This window comes from Electrophorus electricus, chromosome 15 (genome assembly GCF_041902795.1).
Source record: "Electrophorus electricus isolate QZ-2024a chromosome 15, ASM4190279v1, whole genome shotgun sequence".
Taxonomy (NCBI): domain Eukaryota; kingdom Metazoa; phylum Chordata; class Actinopteri; order Gymnotiformes; family Gymnotidae; genus Electrophorus; species Electrophorus electricus.
In genome coordinates this window covers 15,872,383-15,895,194 of record NC_137511.1, presented here as the reverse complement: position 1 = coordinate 15,895,194, position 22,812 = coordinate 15,872,383, and the positions used below count along the sequence as shown (strand labels likewise).

The 22,812-nt window shown below is 37.6% G+C and overlaps 3 protein-coding genes across 3 annotated transcripts; all 3 read left to right on the top strand.

Annotated features, from left to right (window-relative positions):
• Nucleotides 1–12,413: 12,413 nt before the first annotated feature.
• On the top strand, nucleotides 12,414–15,800 carry gdf10b (growth differentiation factor 10b). The gene is made up of 3 exons (XM_027005027.3): nucleotides 12,414–12,831; nucleotides 13,471–14,342; nucleotides 14,667–15,800. The coding sequence occupies exons 1-3, from the start codon at nucleotides 12,591–12,593 to the stop codon at nucleotides 14,856–14,858; spliced, it is 1,305 nt and encodes a 434-aa protein (XP_026860828.2). The 5' UTR covers nucleotides 12,414–12,590; the 3' UTR covers nucleotides 14,859–15,800.
• Nucleotides 15,801–15,965: 165 nt separating this feature from the next.
• On the top strand, nucleotides 15,966–18,991 carry gdf2 (growth differentiation factor 2). The gene is made up of 2 exons (XM_027005026.3): nucleotides 15,966–16,971; nucleotides 17,258–18,991. The coding sequence occupies exons 1-2, from the start codon at nucleotides 16,524–16,526 to the stop codon at nucleotides 18,142–18,144; spliced, it is 1,335 nt and encodes a 444-aa protein (XP_026860827.2). The 5' UTR covers nucleotides 15,966–16,523; the 3' UTR covers nucleotides 18,145–18,991.
• Nucleotides 18,992–19,659: 668 nt separating this feature from the next.
• rbp3 (retinol binding protein 3) lies at nucleotides 19,660–22,123 on the top strand. Its single transcript, XM_081698014.1, is given in 10 exon segments — nucleotides 19,660–19,803; nucleotides 19,806–20,036; nucleotides 20,039–20,319; nucleotides 20,386–20,563; nucleotides 20,565–20,972; nucleotides 20,974–21,106; nucleotides 21,109–21,209; nucleotides 21,276–21,430; nucleotides 21,576–21,789; nucleotides 22,067–22,123. Coding segments are annotated over 10 exon segments (1,902 nt in total).
• The last annotated feature ends 689 nt before the right edge of the window (nucleotides 22,124–22,812 follow it).

Below are 22,812 nucleotides of genomic sequence, written 5' to 3'. Positions count from 1 at the left end.
ATAAAAACAAAGTCAAACCATATTTTAGGCATGTGGGCCAAAAGAGGGTAGTCATTATTTGCCCAGTAGTCAACCCGCACTGTTGGACGAAAGCCAGAATAGGCCCAGAACTGTTTCCTATCTAGGGTGATTTCTTTCATAACAAAAATGCTTCTGGGTATCTGCGGCCAGGTCTGAAAGAAGGAAAAATGATGGACATAAGACATTTTGCTTCAAATGCCAACCCACGTGTAAGTGAGCCCCAGCCATATAGTAATATTATTAAAAGTGAATGCCACTGTTCTTTTAACACTCATTCACCATGCCACCTAGTGGTGTATTAAGTTGGCAGAACCTCTTCTTACCATAAATATTTCAACACCAAAGAGAAAAGAAAGAGAGAGGAAAACAATTTTTTAAATAAATGTTTTAAGGTTTTTGGGATGCTTTTAGAATCACAATAAAATGTATTTTATTTTTCTGCATGCTACTATTATTACCAAGGTACATTACACAAAGACAGCAATTGTTTTAAACAGCAATTGTTCTAAACCAAAGGTCACACCCCCCCCCCCCCCAACTTGTGGTTTTAACAGTCTCTGCGCTTCTGAGAAGGCTTTCCACAAGATTTGTGGAATGTGTATGGGGACTTTCAGTCAAAAGAGCATTTGTGAAGTTAGGCACTGATGTTGGGCATGCAGGCCTCAGTTGCAGATGACATTTCTGTTCATCCACTTGAGTTTCTCCACATCTTCTTAGACCATGCCTTTATGGACCGTGTTTTATCCACAGGGTCACAGACATGCTGGAACAGGAAAGGGCATTCTCCAAACTGTTGCCACAAAATTGGAAGCAAAAACTTTCTTTGCTGTAGCCTGGTACTAAGGGGCCTAACCCATACCCTGAAAACAGTCCCGGATCATTATCCCTTCTCAACCAAACTTTACTGCTGGCATTTTGCATTCCAGTAGGCAGCATTCTTCTGTCATCTGCCATACCCAGATTCATCCATCAATCTGCCAGATAGCGAAGAATGATTCAATAGTCCAGATAATGTGTCCACTGTTACAGAGTCCAGTGGCTGTATTCTTTACACGACTCTGACACTTGGCATTAGGCATAATGTTTTCAGGCTTGTGTGCATTTACATTTACAATTTGGCAGATGCCCTTGTCCAAAGCAACTTACAGAAGTGTTTTGTAGTCTATTGAAACATCCTCAAGCAAACAGATAGGTTAGTGTCAAGAATACTAACAGGCTAAAGCCTTGGCATAAAGAAGACAAAAAAAGTTGTGTTTTGATTTTTTTTAAAAATTTAAGTTAATAAGTGAAGTGCCCAGTGAAGAGGTGAGTCTTCAGTCTTCAATTGAAGATGGCCAGTATCTTGGTATGGACAGCCAGAGGAAGTTTATTCCACTATTCAAGTTCACGGACAGAGAAGTCATGTCTTCTTTGATGCATGTCTTCTTTGAATTTTGAGGGATTGTGGTTCAAGTTGAGCCCTACTAAAGACTTGAAGGCAGAGTGGTGCAGAACAAAATTTGATTAGCGCACTTAAGCACATGGAAGCTGGTCAAATTTTTGCCTTTGTAGGGGGTGTTTTAAATCTGATGTGAGTTGCTAAGGGAGCCACTGAGGAGAACACAGCAAGGGAGTGAATCTCCTGAGACACAGTTCTTGTGCTGATGTTGCTTCCAGAGGCAGTTTGAAATTGTGTAGCAAGTGAGGAAACAGAGGATGTGTGTGTTTTACACACTGCACACTTCAGCTCTCAGTGGCTGCCATCTGTGTGTTTGCTTGGTCTAACACATCATGGCTGTGCATTTGCCATGGGCGCTTGCATTTCACAATAATAAGACTTACAGATGACTGGGACAGAACTAGCAGAACAGAAATTCCATGACCTTATTGGTGACAAAGGCAGCACCCTATGACAGTGCCATGTTTAAAGTCACTGAGCTCTTCAGTACAATCCTTTCTACTGCCAAGGTTTGTCTATGGAGACTGCATGTGCTATGGTATGTGCTTGATTTTATAAACCTGTGACCAGTGCGTGTGGTTCAAACACCTGAACTCAATATGTAGAATTGTCCACATACCATTGACCATATAGTTGACCATAGTTAATCAAAATTAAACATATAACACTTGGTTTAAATCCTCCCTTACAAAATCCACCCCAACAGCTCCTTCCAAACTTACACCTATGCACAAATTCTCATGGTGTCATTACACTATGGACTGCAACCAGTATATAACTGGTGTGGCACAGTACTTCCCAACTGTCATGCACCTAAAATAATCAGATAAAATAACCTACAATTCTCAGTTAAAATAATTGAAAATAATCACCTAAAATAATCTAAAAATAATCTAAAATAGTCACCTAAAATACCCTAAAATAATCAACTAAAATAATCAACAAAATTCCCCATTCCTTCTGAAGAACTAAAAAGTGCCATTCAAAATATCTTTATAGGAATGCCCTGAGATAAATGAAATTATGACTGCAGTAGTAACAGCCAAACCATATACCAAACTGGGGTATATCTTACACAAGACAGATATTGGAAGGTAAAGCCTGGTTTCTCCATTTCTTGTATTTGCAGCTATTAGCTAGTCACTAACACATTCCTTACACACAGTAGGTTGATAGTCAGTATTTGACGCTCTAGCCACAGGCTTATTAACCACACATTTATACTACCCTGTAACGTGGTGTTGATATGTGCCTTGTGGTTGGGAAGGATGTTGTTCTGACCCTACAAACCTATTTGCCTGGATAATAAAACATTCATAGGAGGACAGGAATTCCACTTTATGGCTTCCCTCTGTCTATGGTAGTTGGCTTCCTGTGGTGACCCCATATGAGGCTCCATTCTCCCAGCTAACAAAGGCCCACTGTTCCTGCATACATTGAAGCACATAGAAGGGTGTGTTAGCCAAAAGATAATCAGCTCCATTTTGCCAGTTATATTGATCCGATAAGTGAACACAATATTATAGTCATTTTCAAGATCAATATCTATTTAGTGTAATAATAGCAGACTGTTAGGTCACTAGGCTCTGCAAATTCAACTGATTTATGATTAAACAACACAAAATACCTGTATGATCAGTACAGTTGGCTAGGCTATTATTTATACATGCTATTAATGGAACTCCTTGGTGCTGTTTGTATGCTTATTATAGTTTGTATGCTTTTGAATGAACTTGACATTTTACACTGAAAGCTGCAAACCTCAGAGCAATTCTTTTATCTAAAAGTGAAAAAAAGAGCGTGGAAAAAGAGCTGACTATTGAAATGTTACCATCATTTAATGTCCTTCCTAGATGTGATCATCCTTCAACCTTTTTGACCACTACAATCTTTCTGGCCTGAATACTCACACACTGCTGATTGCCAAAATCCAATTTAATTATTTAACCTTTTACAGTGCCATTAAATTGTGGAGTAGAGTCTGTATAGATGACATTTCCTGCAAATAAAGAAACATTTGTTCAGGTAGTGGCATAAAATCCCAAGGGAAGACGGGAGTGTGAGGTGTAGGTGCTGGGGGGGTCAAGGTTAAATCGGTGTTTCAGTGAGGCCTTGGACCAATTGAATGTCCAGTCAAACAAAATTGAATGTCTTTAGACAATGGCCTTAAATACCTTTTAAGGTAAATTTGTCCATCACATTTTCACCCATTTTGTATTTAATTTATGAAGCTGTTATACATCTGAATCATGGATGCTAGCCTAAACACATCATAAAAACTTGTGCCATTATGTGATGCCAGTAATTGTTTTAACTACTAAAACAGTCTTGTGTCTCGCCAAATGTAGACTATGTAGTCTAGCCAGCCATTGTGAGTTCTAACACTCAAAGTACTGCATAACACCTTTTACCCCCAATTTATCAAGTGAGTGAAGTCATTTGTTTATACCACATTTAGAGATTTCACAAGCTGCAGTTCTTTTGCCTAACATATCTCACTTTAGTCTGCAGACTATTGACACTTGATGACAGGACCACCTCACTCATATTTTCAAATTTGGGGAAAACATTTCACCTTTGGATCCACGTCTGTCAGAATCATTTAAAAGCGCCAGGAATGCTAGCCAAATACTTCAGCTCAGGACATGCTCCAGAGAAATGGTGTAAAGAAAAGGTAAATGTAGGCATATATTATTATAAGTGCCAGGAGCTGAGGTTAAGGAGTGTACTTTGCTCATGTGAACTTCTTTATAGAATATTAATATTGCACTTCTTGCTATACATGTCCAACTTTTAACCAGAAACAAGAAACATTCAGCTACACTGCACTATGTGATCTAGAATGAAAGGAGAGGCTTTGTGGCTTGGCCTAACTACATATACAATCATGTTACCAAAATCTAATTCTGCTGGGTATCCCTTAGATTCTTTATGCTTCTGGGCCTGTCATCCTTAGTTTCTCACTCTGTGATAAAAACGTCACTTATTAAGAAATATGCTCATTCTAGCTATATTTAATTTTAAAGCCTTTCACACCAACTTGCCTTTAATAAAATTTAGCCAGTGAGATTTTCCAATAAAACTTATCTATATTTTCTATTTTTCCATCAATTACCTTGGTATATAGCTTCTTTTAAAATAAACATTTCGAACATAACACTCACCCTATTAAAAGTGACTTGTCTTGAGATTGTCATGCTGATAATGAAATGAGTAATAATATTTGATTCCTCTGAAAGCCTGACAAAAATCTAAATTCCTGCCATTTTCAAGGGGCCTGGAATCTTGTAAAAACACCGGGTATCTCCAATGACCCTCTTAAACTAAGGATACAAGTAGCAGCCAGGACTACCACTGCAGTGATTAAGGTTCAAAATAAGCATTGCTATATATCTCACTCTCACTCTTATTCTCTCTCTGTGTCTGCCTTACTCAAGAATCTTTATGTGTGCTAGAGCAGTACAAATGCTCCACATTGAAGAGTGGCAGAATTAATCCTGTAAATTACTTGTAACATACCTCTGCCAAACCCTACTGAAGAATTGCCATTCAGTCACCTTCTATCTGATTATATTTGAGCCACTTAGCGTATGATAATAAGCCAAACTTCCATAGGTGTGATGTTTGATCAGAACTAAAGACCCATATTCCAGTTCCCCACATGTTTTAAAATGGGCCATTCTCCATTGCAACAAAGGGTGTCTGTGTGGTATAACTCTTGTAATAACATTGCCTTTGCAACCACCAGTAGTCAGAATTCTTCAGTTCATTCTTGGTCTTTCTGGGGAGTTTGCCGGTGTCAGACTCTACCCCCAATATAAACGTGCTGTACTTTAGTTGGCTGAGGAATTCTCTGAACGATTCATCAGGACTTTGGGTTCAGAGCAACTTATAACTGGATGTAATAATGTCTGGACAAAGGACTGACTATACTTCACCATTAGGTTTGTGCCAAACCCCTTAAAAAAGTTAAACATTGAAATGTGCACACTATGCTGTCCTTCTCAATGAGTTCTTCCAGCTTCCTCTGATATCTATGAGGTCATTTCAAGTGTATGTATAGTGTATTTGCAAAGTAGGACACTAGATAGCTATGTGAAATATCCTTTAACTACAAACGTCCTTCAAGCAGATCTATGCCAAGTCACAAATTAACATTGATTTAGTAACGAGCCTTTTGTTAAAATACCACCCCTCCTAAAAAACAAAATAGAGCACTCAGGTTACCATTTTGTTATTTTTCCAGACATAAAAATTTCATTATGAAATAAAGCAGCCCATGGTTGGTTCAGGGAATGGACACCTTACTAGATTTGGCTTATATAGTCTATGAACCTAAATGACTACATAAGTACAACCATTATCATCATCGCACTGATGAAACGTTAGCACAGTTTAAATAATCATAGGCATAGCACACTACAAACAAGAATGGAAATCTTTGAAAATAAGATAATATCTTCCTCAGGGTGGGGGGGATCCATGTGCAAATAAAGCCTGGGAATGTGTTTCATTCCCAGGCAAATGAATTACCAACTTTGGGAACCTGACCCTTATGTCTGGTTAATCCCAAGGTGCCGATAATCAAATATATCAGCTGCAACTATTCAACCTGCTGCAGATCAGATTTTACTGACCGAATGTCATGGGAACAGCAAAAGGCTCCATCACAGCTGACCAAAGCCTCCAACTGGCTGTGCACTTGTTCCCTATTCCTTTAGCTACCCTCCAGTTTAATGTGTTTCGCTGAGAACAAAGACACAGAACAGACAGAGTGATAGAGTTTTTGGTCTGCCCAGGGTGTTTAAATGCATGTCATTATAAGTGCTGGTTGTTAGTCGGCCTGTGAATATATTTGTATAGCATTCTTTTAAAATGACATTGTGATGTGGCATTTCTATTTTCTTTTCTTTTGCCTTTTGCCTTCTGAGTCCATCTTACTTGATCCAACTGGTCAGATACTTGAAACATAGGGAATACCAGACTGTTAGTATTAGCCAGCCTATGTAAGGTCAACAACATTGTGAAGACATTTCAAAGCCTTCACCACACATTTTCACAAGACATTCATGAGACATAACACAGCTCAGGTAAAAAATGGGCTATGCTGCTATTTGCTAGTGTTGCTAGGCTTTATAGAATGGCCTAAGCTGTATATAGCTGTATATAAGATGTTAAGCTGTATATAATATATATTAAGTCATTTCCAAAAATGCCTTTGAAAGGAATTAAGCTAAATTCTTTAGAAATGAAGTTAATTCTTTAATCACATAAATGTTACTGTGCACTATGTACTGTGATTAATGTTTATAAGATATACCAATGTTATTTAAGTGGTTCTAGTACCTTGTCTATTGTTAGCAATAATCATTTTGGAAATATTTACAAATATTAAGTTAGGCTGGGACTCTGGGTATTGTTAGACTAATTCAGATAAAGAAGTTAACATGCTTAGTAAAAGATTTTACAATGAATTTTAATGTACTGTTCTGAAAATAATTTTTGTTCATGTCATAGTATTCTATTTAATTCCTTTATACTATCGTCCTAATATTCAATTTATTTATTATAGAAAGGCATTACAGAGTAATATTTAAAAATAATTTACAAAGTCTCCCAATTACAAACATTATTGTTCATTATTAACATTTGACAATAACCAAAATATGGTTGATGGAGACAAGGGATTAAAGACATCATTGCCTTCTCAAATAATACACATTTACACTAGTTCTTTCCCCCATATATTTTTCCCTTTATATTCCTTACATTTTCTGTAGCATTTAAATCCCTGCTGTGTAACAGCAGTAATGTGATTACAGTGTCACACAGGAACATACCCTCATTATTCTGCACTATATCATATTTCACTACCTTGGTAAATACTACAGGGTTGATCTTAGGGATTGATGAAAGATGCAATTTTTAAAAAATGAATCCTGGCAAAACTAATAAAAACAGGCTACCCTGTAAATTTTAAATTGAGGCCCCTTGGTTTTGGCAAAACATGTTAATACTGCAATGGACAACTGGATAATCATATGAATTGAAACATAGTTTGTACAAATGTATCCTTTGACTAACACAGTCACCTTTTAGCTGAGACAGCAGCTCTTAAGAGTCACTTAGCTGCAGCCTTGTGTCTTGTGTTAAATTTGAAGGACACGGGCTTATAAAGGCAGTCAGACATTTCAGTCTAATGACAAATGCATGAGTGAGTCCATACACTCATTTTCCACAGATTTTATGTTAAGGATTCGTTCACAGATGACACAGTGATTCCTGGCAATAATAATTCAAGTGAAGCCAGAAATCAGCTTAAGGTAATGGGATAAAAGGCTATATGCCTTATAAAGCTGTATGCACACAAATGCACAGAGTAAAAGCTACGGATGTGTCACCACACAACAAAAAATATTTTTTGCACTTCTTCAATTTAAATTTAGTTTCAGTTTAAAAACCATAAAAGTTCCAAAACCATAAAATCTAGAGTCTAGGAAAAGTTTTTTTTAATCAAAGTATGCAATATGCAGAAACATTTGCCAGAAATGACAAATCCATATGTCTTTTGCTGCACATATATTATACATATACTGATAAATAAAAACTGAATTGATGGCAATTGTGGGACTGGTGTATGAGGTAATGAGGCATACAGAATCAGATATCAGTTTTGTAGAAGGAAAATAATGATGAATGACAGTTGCCAAGAGATAAAAAAAAATGCCCTGCCTCTGCAGGTCTGACTGGCCACAGCTCTCTGAGGCAAAATCAGAAAGAGATGCAGTGAAACAGACTCTTGATTCTTGTGGGAGGTACCTTCTAATCACTAGTACAATCACAACAAATTAATCAAGGTTGTTAAATCAAGTGTTGTTAAATGAAAGTTGAAATAATTGCATTACTTTAATGTACTATGGATTTAAATTCAGAAACTAAATGGACTGGCAAAACTAAAAATATAGCATAGTTTATATAATAAGCTTTAGACTGAACATTGGTGCATGACAATTTAAATTTGACTTGTTGCTGTACTATTTCCAGAAAAGCTGAAAGAAAGTTAGTAGGATCCCTTAATCACAACATTTTACACAGGCACAGAAATCTCTACTGATTTCCATCCCAGCTACTATACTGGTGGAAGTATAAGTGAGATGTAATTTGTTTAAATGGGTAATTAAGTGCTTATTGTTTAACACCCCAGATCTAGTTTTATCACATCCATACTGAATTTGAAGTTACAATTTAGAAAAAAAACTAAATGTATAATCATTTCAGCTCTATTAATAGGTGTGAACGATTGAATCATTCACACCAGTTATCTGTGTATCTCTTCAGATTTAATTCCTGAAATGCCCTTATTCACAGAGTTTAAGTCAAGTTTGTTCTGAGATGTAAAATGAGGAATTTGACAATCAATTATTTTGACAATTTATAATAGCTGAGAGTTTGTCTTCCAGGTGACAAGTAAGATTTATTCAAGAAAAATACGAAATGTTAATTTTTGCGCATCACCTGTGAAGTTTCCCAATACTGCGTATCACAGTATTCTGCCAACATTGAAGGGATAGCGATATGGATAAAGGTAAAATCAATTCTCGCTTCGGCCCTGTGAGGGTTGATTTACGTTCAGAGCAATGAAAAGCTCCAGCAAGGGGGAGAGAGTGGTGCCAGTTGTCAGGACATTTGGTGCATTATGTGGAGGGTAATGGGCTAGCTGAAGGAACGATGATGGGAAAATGGCTCTCCTGTTCAGGAGCCCTTGAAGTGATTGATAACTGTGAGGATGGAGTACAGCAGCCTATGAACAATTGTGCTCCCCTCTAGTCAGTGCATGGATAAACATATGAGTGGCCTCAGCTTTGCCTCTCTGGCCTACAAGAAGCAGAACCAGATGGCCTTCAAGATGCAGCTGTTTCATAACTAAACACACCATGTCTGTAGAGCACACTACTTTAATGTTAATAATGCATCTGTCTGGATACTACTGTTTAAATCAGATCAGAGATGTTTGATTTAAGGTAAATCTCATCAAATTCCAAACTTAACATAACATTAGTTCTCAAAAAACAAGTTAAAACAATGAGAATATGATGATCAGATTTGCTGTTTCAAGAAACATTCATTAGTTAGTTCTCCATGATGAGATGCAGTTTCTTGGTTGGCTAGTTTGGTCAGCACAAGTTGGACTGGGAGATATGTGAAAAGCTACTAACATTCCTATTCTGAAATTTCCTACATTGGCTTTCTCCTCAGCTGCTTCTTTTGAAGGACTGGAGACATCCAGAACTGCACCAATTTAAATCTTTTGACATCTGCAACACATAAATCACAAGCATGTCAATGGAAAGCCTTCTTGAACACATTCAATATTTACCTCAAGATATTTGTAGTTCATGTTTGTCAGTAATGTGCAAAACTCTGAGTATGAAAGAATAATTGTTACTTTTCCTGCAGTGGAAAAAAAGTGTTTGGAAATGCAATTTGGGAAAGTGGGAATTTTAAAGACGGTTTGAAAGTGGTTGGTAATTATGTTGGGTTTCTGTACATGCATCTTGTCCATGGTGTGCCATGAGACTCTGACTGCTGAGTGCACCTCATTACCTTTGTTATGGAGCCCAAACGTCTAAATCCTGATGATGAATGAACCACTTTTCGTCCCCAGTGCTGATAGCATACAGAGCTGGGTCAGGGCCCTACCGACTGAAGGCAGGCTAGCAAACTTAGCGAGAAAAATGCTCAAAATGTGTTGACTCTCAAGACCTAAACTGACTGCAGTTCCTTTAAAAAAAAAAAAAAAAAAAAAAAAAAAAAAAAAAAAAAGAGTCACTACCTGAAATGGCACTATGACTTTTGTTATTGCCATCATAGTGACAAAAATTATTCTGGCCCATATTTTCAGCTTCTTTTCTGGTCTGTTCACGACTCTGTTGGCATGGCTGGCTGCCGTATTCAAATGCGACAGACAGCCGGATATTTCTGGCAGATGAGAACTGTCAGAAGAGACCATCTCCCAGCCAGGCCCTGACGTGAACCGCTTGGAGAGTGTGAGGTGAGAGCCAAACACTGACAAACGTTGTGTGAGCTGTGTGTGGACATTTTGGCATTGGCAACACAGTGGTTTTCATAGTCCTTGGATATCCATGACCAAATCAGTCAAAATAGTCATTTAATCAGAGCCAGCACTAAGAAAACCAGTCAAGACGGAGGTTGGTGATGGGCCAAAAGCAACATGGTCGACACTGTCTTTGGTTGAGATGAACACCCCAGGCAAAAATAACTGGACAAGGAGGAAAAGGTCAAAGTCCTCGACTGCACACTAAAAATGACTGATACAAAACTGTCACAAGGGATGAAAGGAGCAAAATGGTCTTGGTTTGGAACACAAGACTCTGATCTGAAGGTATATGATGTGTTTGTCGTTTTCAGACAAAACAGAAAAGGCAGAGATTTATTACTCAAAAGACATATCTAAAATCAGAATCTGGTTTGTCACCCTTCCATTCAATTATAATAATAATTCTGTAATAATTAGTATTGGAATAGATACCTAAAATTTGGTTTTAACAAGCTGTATTTATGTAGTTGCCTTGACTGAGCATATGGAACAAAGATGTGACCATGTATTCCTGGATGTCACATTTGGTGTTGTCTGTGGCACCTGTCTCTGGATGCAAGAGAAGTAATAGGAATCATAGAACCCTAGAGTCTTATGGTACATATTACTTTGGAGTTTTTCCTCAACACTGTTGCCTTTGGTTTGCTCATAGGGGCCTGGAGCTGGACTCTCTGTAAAGCTACTTTCTGTAAAGCTGCTATGTGACATCTGTTGTAAATGGCGCTATAAATTACATGTTGAATTAAATTATTTTGAGAATAATTTTAAAATTATTTTAAATCTTTACTTTTACAACTTTAAAACTGACATCAACAGGCAATCTTCTTACAGGCAAAAAGATTTTGTTGATTGAGACAGACACATCTCTTCGCTTTGAGTGTCTGCCTCAATCACAATATAATAGCACTGGACATAGCAAAATTAAAAAAAAATAATAATAAATAAATAAATAAGTAAATAAATAAATAAATAAATAAATAAATAAATAAAAGAATGGAATAACATTATATAAGTGACAGGAAAGTTCACACTGGGAGAACGAAGGAAAATAGATCAGTTGGTGGAAGCTTCAAGCTTAACCTGGCAGGGCAGACTCTGGAACTAACTGTCTCATCATAATTAGTTAAGGGTGGACACATCATGAGTCCTGTTTGCCCTTTATGCTAGTGTAAAGTTTGCCTGGCTCATTCAGCAGTCAACACAGCAAGACATTGACTATCTACATGTAAAAGCAAGACTTCAAGAAGGGGGAAACGATTATGAATTGTACCTCAGATTTTGGAGTACATTATTTACTAACCTTTATTAACATCTAACTCGCTTGATTTTCTCTGTCTGTGTTTATGCTTACTAACTCAAAAGACAATGTTAATTAGAGCTTTGCACATTTGCCAAGGCGTAGGGTTCGATGGGAGACAACCTAAACACAGAATTAGGACATGTGGCGCACGGACTGAAAACAAGCGGTAGGTTCTTTGATGTCTGAACTGCATATTGTTTCTTTTTCGGTGCAGCCAGCATTTCTCGCTGATACCGCTCTGACGTGAAGAGTCTACCTTTCTTCATCCTAACCATATCGTTGTGAAAAATACCAGATATTCTCTCACCAATAAAATAATGAAAATAAACAGGAGTTATGTAAGTGATAAATTGGGTAATGATGGCCAATTCATTATTTTCATAATTTATAGCCAACTACTGCAGTAATCATTACTGAAGTGATATTAGAGTGGATCATAACTGAACTGGGAAGAAATACGGTCTAGCCTCTTGTTGGCTGGCCGCCGGGAACGTCACCATCTGTCATTGCTTTAGATTTTTTACGTCTTGGTCTGCAGTAGTTTGAAGAAACAAGTGTATAGGCTGTTGAGTCTCTGCGAGCATTACGCGCGAAACAGGACAGCAATAAGACGCAAAGAATTCGGTTACCTTGGTACTCTTTCTATCTTTTTCATCCTTTTCTTCTGTTTCACTGGAAACCTCTGATGGAACTGTAACTTCCGTATAGTAAATATGGCGCTTTTTTTCATTTATGCGATACAAATTATTCTAGTTATGGACATCGATGAAATTAAAGTGGTGGACTCATTTAAATACGATGGAGATATCACAGGGACAGCTCCTCACCGAAACTCAGACAGCACTGTACAGAACATGGTGTCAATGAATATGTTTAAAATGTATGAAAAATTCAGCAAAGAGAAATACCGTCACGTGGACGAAAATACCGTCAGGAGCTTCAAAGCTGTCTCTGGTAAAATATTTATTAACATATATCTTCAACTTTAAAATTGTTTTATCATTTTGCCAGAATTTGTGAATAGTTGCTGGGTAACAAAAACAAACAAACAAACAAAAAAATGTTTTTCCTGAAAACTCATATGTTTAACTAATTTAATATTTACCCTATAAATCTGATTTAAAATTAATATGCTAGAGTTGACTATAATGTGGGGTGCGATGTAGAATTGTGAAAAAAATATATATATATAATGCACATACAGAATCTGCAGAATTCGTTTGTTATACATTTTGAAATTGACGCAAGACATGTTTATTCTGGTTTTACTACTAACTGAATTTGAACTGCAACGTTTCTTCACGAAGTTCATATGATATTAGACCGATTTTTAAAAAAAAAGTATAAACAATATCATATAGTCATTAAGCAACACAAAAGCAACCATTTATCCGTTTACTACACAAACACGTACACTTTTAAAGTGTGGTAGAGTGTAAAATTGAGACGTTATTCAGGTGTCTATTGCCTGAAGGCATTACTGGCCAATTAACGTTCATTCACACATACCTTTGAACTGAAACCTGTAGCGTAAATTAAACTGATGAGTTTACTTCATACCATCTTTTTATACTTCTTAATATTTCCTTGCAGTGTTCTTTAAGAACAAGGTCCTGTTTTATTTCAACTTAACTTCCATCCCCGAGTCAGAGGTGATCTTATCGGCGAGCCTTCACTTCCCTGACCAACATGGCCGTCAGCGGCCTTGGAGCTGTCGACGTGCCCGGGGGTCCTCATGTCACTTCCAGCACCTACAGCTGGTTCTTCAAGGAACATCACAATACACAGATTCCCCCTCTTATCTTGGCAACATCACATTGTTCCCAAACAGAAAAGGGCCTTGGCAGGTGACGGATGTGTCCTCAGTTGTTCAGCAGGCTCGCACTCGAAACGAGCTCTTGATTTCTGCAGAGCTTCACTTCAGCGAGAGGCACCAGTGGTGGCCCGAGCGCTTCTTTCTCCAAGGTTTGCCCTACATTCTCATATATGCCAATGACCTAGCTATAACTGAGCCCAACAGCATTGCCATGGGCTTACAGAGGTATAGTCCTTTTCCTGTGGGAGAGGAGAGGGGAACCAGACCACCTAATGCCACCCCAAGCTCCAGGATCAGAAGAAACACAGACCACTTACAGAATAATTTACTCCTTGATGTCCAGCATAGTGATCTGAAAAAAAAAGAACTGTGGTACAATACTTATTTCGCACTAAAGCCCAAGCCCTCGTCCAAGAGTCAGGGTGAGAGGCAGGGTCAGGAGACAAGAGGGAGCAGGTCTCAAGAATTGAGCTTTGACGAGAGGACCATGAAGAAGGCTCGCCGTAAGCAGTGGAGTGAGCCTCGAGCGTGTGCGAGACGTTACCTGAGGGTGGACTTTGCTGACATAGGCTGGAGTGAGTGGATACTGGCCCCAAAAGCATTTGATGCCTACTACTGTGCAGGAACATGTGGATTTCCCATGTCCAAGGTTAGACCACAAACTAAGCATGCAGGCAGAACTGAATAATGATTTCCGGTCAAATTGGTGGCCTGGGTTTCTGAATGTAGATCTCGGTGCAACTAAATTTAACCTTTGTCCAGAAAAACAGGCCATTTTGTTTAACAAAAGTGGAAAATTTGGTGGGAATTGCAGGGTAGAAATGTATATAACAGCTGTCACTGTTACCATCCTATAGTACATTTAAAACAGTGCTTATCCTTTTTTTCTCATTTTTCCTGCTCAAGGTTTATGTCAGTTAGTTTCCTCTGTGAATAATCCCTTCACTTTAACCTCTTTCTATGACCTCTTCAGGTTGTTCAGCCATCCAATCATGCTACCATACAAAGCATTGTGAGGGCAGTGGGGATTGTTCCTGGAGTCCCTGAGCCTTGCTGTGTTCCTGAAAAGATGAGTCCATTGGCTGTGCTATTCCTGGACACCGACAGGAACATGGTGCTGAAAGTCTACCCCAGCATGGCTGTGGAAACCTGTGCTTGTCGATAAGGCAGCTAGGAGTGGCACAAATAGACTTTGTTCAAGTGAGGATAGACAAACAGGCCTAAGGCAGGAACTGTCTAAGTTCTTGGGAAGACAAGATAGTCATATATACCAATTTCAAATACATAATTCAATCATGGATTTATAGACCTCAAAACCTCAAAACTGCTATAACAAAACTTTGCAGATATGAGAACACACTCTGTATTTTTATTGTATTTTTTAAAGTTGTGTAGCATGCTAAACCATTGAGTATTCCTTGAAACTCCAATTTGAAATAGCTGAAAAATAGCTGAAAAAAAGTCCCCAAGCTTAGTCCCCAAGACTAGCTCTGACTTTATTAACAAACAGCACTATAATATGCTATACATTTTAGTAAGAGAATTTAAAATTAAAATTTCTGATTAGGCGCTGACAGTTAGGAAGTAACTGTTGAAGGTTGTAAATCAAACATAATTTAGCATCTTAATCTCTTTTTCTAATATTTATATATGATGAATGAAAAGCAATATTCAAATGAATATATGTAAATAACCTAATATTTTACAAGTTTTATTTGGTAAAATATAATAGCTAGTTAAGGAAACATTACAATTGAGTAATTAAAAGATCTGAGAACTTGGTTAGATTTGCTGTCTAACGATACACATTCAGATTGGAGTCCAATGCACAAGGCTCATAAATCTTTGCTGCCACCTAGTGTATTTTCTATGAAATTGTTATAGCCAGTCAACCGTCAGGCAGAATACGTTCACCTTTACATTCAGGTTTGTGTGTACCACACTCAGTATTATGCTTGCTTTGCCTTTTAAAAGATGCTGAAGGCACAAAAATAGCAGTACATCAGACTGAAGGTAAAGTATATGTCATAAAATCCATAGATTTTTGTTTATTTTCCAATTATAATTCTATGTTAACAGAAATAAAAATAAAGAGTAATTTCCTCAACCCATACATACTGTAACATTATAAGCAAATAATAATAATACATTTATTTAATGTGGTCTAGTTTGGAGTCTCCTGTGTTCTGAAGCAACATTGTGTATAGTGTATTGCTGTGACTAGCTCATGGTTTCTTAGTACAGTTTCTGCTACATGTATGGACTTTCCTTAAATTCACTAGAGCATTCCTTTCATAGATTGCTCCTAGTCAAACCCTAATGAGTTGCTTGAGAGACAAACCATAAAGCAGTGTGACAGTGCATGGGCCATCGTCCTTAAACCCACTAACCCAGCTTTTATCCCTAACAGTGAAACCAACCAAAGCATGGAAAAAGATCTCAATATTCACATTATTTTAAAAAACAATCTATTTGATACTCTATGTATTTGCTACTTGAGCCTCAGTGATATTTTTCTTTTACTTTAAATATGAATGTGTCCTAAAATAGAAGGATCACCAAGGCAAACATGCAAAGATTCAAATCCTGCAGACCACAGCTAACAACCTAAAAATCTGACCCTGGAGAGAGATGAACCTTCTTGCATGCCCTTGCATTTCCAGAGTCTTACTCATTAGCCCCCGAAGTCAGTCAACTGTTTACAGAAACTTCATTAACTGCAAGGCCCCTAATGATAACAAAGCTTGTAGCCTGACATCAATGGTTCAGATAAGAATAGTTAAGCTAGTATTTTGGTTGTCAAGAGTGTGTGCTGTTTACTGTACAGTGTATGGGAGTGAACTCACAACTGAGTGTTCTCATTTTCGAAATCCCAATCTCGAGGATTCTTCAAAAGAAAGCCAAAACAGAGCAGTCATATATTGCAAGAGACCTTAACACAATGCAGGGATTTCAATATTTGCTGCTTCACCTGTGCCTCTGTGTGGCTCGTTCTTGTGAGGGGAAATCAATACGTAAAGTCAGTAAATGGGAAACGATGGAGGTTGCTACAGCATTGGAGCCTGACCTAGAGGATCAGGACAGCTTGAATTCCAGGTTGGAGAGCTTTATGGGCACCATGAAGGAAGACTTTCTGAAGATGCTGAACTTGTCAGCGGTCCCGCAGGACCAGAGGAAAGTTCAGCCTTCTTCTTTTATGATGGACCTGTATAACAAATATGCTTCGGATAAGTCTTCCGTCCCACACTCCAATGTCATTCGAAGTTTCATCATACAGGGTAAGGCCATTTTAGTAGCATCTTAAGCACACACTGTAAACTGTATTTTTGAGTAAACAAGTTAACTTTGAGTTCATCTTAAGGTTAGTATGGTTATGAATTGAAAAAAGTTACTTAGGGTTGAACTTAAGGCTACCTCTATAGGCCAGTGACTCCTTATCAGTCCTGGGAAGCCAATTTATAGATCAATTTGTGTTTACCTAACTCTAACACACCTGAGTTTCTTAGTTTCTTACACTTCCTATATTAAACTCTGACTTGAAGATTTTTTCTCTTTTCTGTGCAGATGTGACCCAGTCAGTTGTTAGTATAAACAAAACTAAACACAGACTACTATTCAATATCTCCATCCCTTACTATGAGGAGGTCACTATGGTGCAACTCCGGCTCTTCACACAGTGGGACAGCGGGCAGACAACCTGTGATAATACTTTTGCTTCCATTAGTATTTATGATGTAGAACAGATACAGAACCCAAAGACACTACACTTCCTGGACAGAAAGGACATCAATAACACAGGAAACGTTTGGGAAGCCTTCAAGGTAACAGATGCAGTCCTAAGTTGGCTTCAGTCAAGGTATGGAGCAGGTGAGCTAGAGGTTGAAGTAGAAAGTTGGGGCTGTGGGTCATTTAAAGGAGGGGGTTATGACATTAGCCTAAATTTGGAGGATGACACCTCTCCTGCTCTGATTGTCTTTTCGGATGACCTTGAGAACTGGAAGAGGAAAGCCAAAAATGAGGTAAAAGAAATGATGACTCATGAAGAGGAGACATTTTTGTTGAGGACAGGCCCTATGGATGACTATGAAAATGAGGTTGACCTGGACCTGCATTCCAGGAAAAAGAGAAACACAAAGAACTTCTGCCAAAGGACCTCACTGAGGGTGAATTTCAAGGATATTGGATGGGACAAGTGGTTTGTGGCACCACCTGAATATGAAGCCTATGAATGTAAAGGGGTGTGTGATTACCCCCTAACAGATGATGTCAGCCCTTCCAAACATGCAATCATCCAAACCCTGGTAAACCTGAGCAACCCAAAAAAAGCCAACAAAGCTTGCTGTGTTCCAACAAAGCTGGACCCCTTAACTGTCATGTACCAAGAGAATGGCATCATCACTGTAAGGCACTTCTATGAGGAGATGAAGGTGGCTAAGTGCGGATGTAGGTAATGAGAGACTACCCATGCTGCCTTTCTCACAATACGTCAATACGGTTATATTGGGCAGCGTGTAAAAATGGTACAGTAACCTGAATGCTTGTATAAATCTATGTGTCATTGATACATATTACAAATATATCTTTAACAGATATATTGAAATAAATTATGAAACTATGAAAATTATGTGAAAATGCATTTGATTAAGATGCATTTTGTAATTCAATTACAGAAAAATACACTGGAGTTTATCATAATGAGTGGATAGATAATACAATTCTGTGATAATTGATTATATGATTAGTATCAGACTTTTTAAGTTTGTATTTAGAAGGTGGTAGAAAGGAATAAAGAATCATTAGAACCACAGAACCACCATCATTAGTTAGGCCACATGTCAATGTATGTTTATAAAGTTCCTAAGGTAGTTTCTAGTATTTGAAATAAGAATATACTGATCCCAAAAGTATCTTGACATTTTTTCACTTCAGTTCAATACATATACCAAATACAACCAAATGCTCAAAATCTATCTGAATACATATTTACATGTAATTATAATACTGCTCATCTCTGTATAACACCGAGTTGAATTTAAGTATTCATTAGCCAATGCTGATTTATTTATCATTATTTATCCATGTTTCTTGGTGACAAAAATGTGAATAGACAATATAATATATATCTTATATAATAGATTATGGTTAGGTTGTATATTGGCTACATATTTTCAAATGAATGTTAGTGTGTATTCCTTTTATTTAGTGTGTAGTATTTTTCACATGTTCTTCACATAAGAAACATGAAAGTATTTCTAAACTGGCACAAAAAAGAATGCAACAGGAAACAAATAAACTCGGTTTACCAGTATAATGTGTGTGTGTGTGTGTGTGTGTGTATATATGTATGTGTATATATATATATATATATATATATATATATATATATATATATATATTTCATTGCTAACATATTTGAGCAATAAAATTGTAATCCTATATTATTATTACCCAGTGCTCCCAAGATAATACAGTTTCTCATAACTAATGTTCATTAACAATTACCTAAATTTCAGTTTAGTAATAATTTGAAGCTTCTGTGCTTCTGGGGGAAAATATTTGATTTCGAAATGTAGTTAGTTCATTTGTTTGAAGGGTATTTTAACTTTGTTTACACTTAGTTTTGCAATTAATATAATGTCTTTTTTGATCTGGCTACAGTATGCTGAACTGCTAGTGCTACTGCTCCACACTCAGGCATTAATATCAGTAGGTTATCGTCTTGGTGGTGTGCCAAAGATAATGCAATTAAAGGTTGATTCAGAGGAAAAACCTCTTAATAATGTGTATGTTGTTCAAAATCTGGAGGTGAAACCAAAGCCTGGGACAGAACTAGTTTACTGAATGGACAGTCCAAAATTCTGTATAAAAAGTAGAAAAGTGTGTACTGCAAGTCTGTTGCGTATTCAGCTCCTTTTGCCCTAGCAGTCTTTTGTAACATCTCAGTCCCAGATGTTTCATCTGAACCTATGCTTGTGCCAGAAATTGCAACAATTTTAACTGACACCCATTGCATCTCAAACAATCAAACTGACACACGCAAGGCCATCCAGCTAGCTGGAGATAACCTGCAAATATTAAATCAGAAAACACTTGCAGCTGTCCCGACTGTCCTGGACTGCAAGCCTCACTCAGTGACCCTTGGCTCATGGTGTTGTATAAGCCTAACTATGTTGCTATAACTCAACTTACTCTACCGACACTCTCCACACAACAGCTGATATGACTCAGAAATTTCATAAAACTGGAGGATATAGACAAGAACCTGCTGATTGACTGTATTATAGATCAGGAGACAGCAGAGGAACCTGGGAGACTTCTCCATGACAATATCATAGGGTTGTCTACATGTCAGTAATGATTTATATGTCTGTAATGATCTTTGACCTGTGGTGCTGTACAAGTGGTGAGTTCTCTGGTGTAACTTATATTATTTCGTATTTCTCAGACCCAGACCCACTTCTCTTTAAAAACAATCTATGACCCACTAACACAACTAAGGACTACTGGACAATGCCACCTCTTTTTGGTGATAGGTAGAGTAAAAGAAAAGACTTGATCAGCAAGCACAAGACAGGGACAGCCAAAGCTGTTGTTGACACTCTGAAGCACTTGAGGGCAGTCATAGGGTAAAAGTCTGCAGGAGGGTTAGTTGTATGTCTGAAAGTAAAGATCACTGGTGCTAGTTTCTATAGTCTTTGGCACTCTAAACGTGAGGTCCTAGAAAACAGTATTGCCTACCTGAAGATTCAGCACATTATTGGGGAAGAGATGGCTCAGAAGATCTGGCCAGTTCTGCTGAAGTATGTCTGGGACAAGGTTCTCCCCAGCTCTGCTATGATTATGGATTTGTGCTTCACCATCAATGGGGAACTTGTCTAGCATTCCTTACACTGTCTCCAATTACACTGATGCCAAGCCTCTAATCCATATTGAGTTTTTGTATGATAGACTCTCAAACAGTTCCACTGAGTCTTTGCCCAGCTTGCTGGGAAAGAGCTATGAAACCTCAAAGCCATTGATAATTTTGACAAGCAAAAACACTACTGGTGTGGCAGAAGATGTTTCTTACTGCCTTAAAAGCCTCAAAAGTTTGAAAGAGTATAGCTGGAGGCTTAGGGAAAGATGAAAGTTAGTGTCTCTGTACTTTTCACTAGGTCCACCAGTCAAATGCTGGAAAGTCACAAGAGTGGCGCCAGATGTTAAAGTCAATGCAGAAGATGAAATTGATGCTCCAGTTGCTGAAACCCCTGTAATTCTCATAGCAGCAGCCTCTCTGGTTTGTGGAAAACTATGCTCTGGAGAGTATTAGTGCAGATGTAGCAGAGACATTAGAGGCCCTACTGCCCAGTGGTGAGTACAGCATGATTTCCTCAAAGGGAGAATTGGAACCAAAACTCTCATCTGATCTCTTAAACAGTCAGTGGACAAATGCCTGAAAATCACACATAACATACCTCTCCAATGGTGAGAATTTGGCACTTGTTCTTACTTTTTAAAAATACGAACTAGTGCTACTGTATGTAACATATAAGGAAAGCCAAACTCACCTGTTTTCAGAACACTTAAGCAAAGATATTCAAAGAATTTATTTCAAACTGAAATGTTTTAGAACAACATCAGTTACCTTCCCTTTGATATATATAAGGGTTATGACCAAATTGCTAGTGTTTCTCAGACTATAATGGAGCATGTGTGGAATAAAGCGATGGATACAAATGCATTGATCAGTGACTTCAGGTAAGCCATCATAAGGGTAGTTGACTAGACAACGATTAAATCTTCTCTTGAAATTAATTATACCAGTGATTGTAAATTTAGAGTAGAACTATATTTAATCTGTCATATTCTGCCATCCCCCAAATAATTTCCATGTTTGTTACAGTGATCTTTTCCTGGCCATTCTGATCACCCGCTCAGACACTGCTCAGGGTCCTGTTCTGGAAAGGGCTGGGATTGCCCCTCATATTGCAGTGCCTGCCAATATAGCCCTGGACACAGCTATGGGTATATTCAATAAGCACTTTTCAGGACTGAAACAAATTTCTAAACTGTGCATGGTGCATGGTTTCACCCAGGCCATGTGGTCTAGGACACAAGTTAGGAGTTACAATACAAGTCCATTTTACTTTGTCATGGTGTGAAATTTCTGAAGAAAACTTCAAAAAGTTAATCTCCACAACCAAGTCTTCTGTATGTATTGTCTAGTTCTATTTCAGTGTCACTGGATATTATTTTTGTTTTATTTCATAACTTCCCTATGCCTTGCATCAGATGATGTAACCATAAACTGACATTTTAAAGATGATGATTTTGCTAGATGTGCTAGATAAGCACTTTTTTTTCTTTTGTGTTTTTTCAAATGTTAAACAACAGGACAAAAAGAACACAATGGGGGAACACAGTGGTTCCAATGAAGTTGACTGGGCCTAGCGAAGACCTTGGAGAAAACTCAAACATGAAATGTAATTTAAGATAACCATGCAGTGAAGCAATTACAATCTACACTTTGGAAACACACATTTAAGGAGAGAATCAGTATTTTGTTGTTAGGGTTAGTACATTAAAATGAGTGTTATAATGGGGGCACTGCAAAAAAAATAAAAATAAAAACTCTAATTACAGTGCAACCTTACATAGCAAGATGCCGCTTGTCAATATAGATTATAAATGGACAGACTGATATGATTATAATCATTTCAACCCTTAGAGCAAAGAAGAATTTAATCACAAAAAAAGACTTATTTTTACTTATTATTTCACAGTTTTGAAAAACACATAACTGCCAAATAATGGAGTGTTAATGCATCGGTGTTTTGGTTTCTCTTCTTAAGTCTGCCAAAACTATGCAAAGTTATTTCTCAACCACGTGAGAAATTTAGTTCAATAGGGGTGAATTACCAACCTGTCCAGAAGGTGGCAGTACAATTGTTCTCAGTAGCCCAAAGCAGCATATTACACATCAGCACTATGTAGGATGAAGATTCCTACAGTACAGAATGGGTTATTAAATCAGTTAAATTTACACAATAATTAAAATGAAAAATAAAAGTCGCAGGGTTTGACCTCAGAAAAGACTGGCATCCTGATGTTGAATCCATTGATTCATAAATCATATAAAA

Coding starts and splice junctions, on each gene's coding strand:
- gdf10b (XM_027005027.3), top strand. CDS start 12,591: ATGGCGCTTTTTTTCATTTATGCGATACAAATTATTCTAGTTATGGAC. Junction 12,832..13,470: donor GAGCTTCAAAGCTGTCTCTG/GTAAAATATTTA, acceptor ATTTCCTTGCAG/TGTTCTTTAAGAACAAGGTC. Junction 14,343..14,666: donor GTGGATTTCCCATGTCCAAG/GTTAGACCACAA, acceptor TGACCTCTTCAG/GTTGTTCAGCCATCCAATCA.
- gdf2 (XM_027005026.3), top strand. CDS start 16,524: ATGGGAGTGAACTCACAACTGAGTGTTCTCATTTTCGAAATCCCAATC. Junction 16,972..17,257: donor TCGAAGTTTCATCATACAGG/GTAAGGCCATTT, acceptor TTTTCTGTGCAG/ATGTGACCCAGTCAGTTGTT.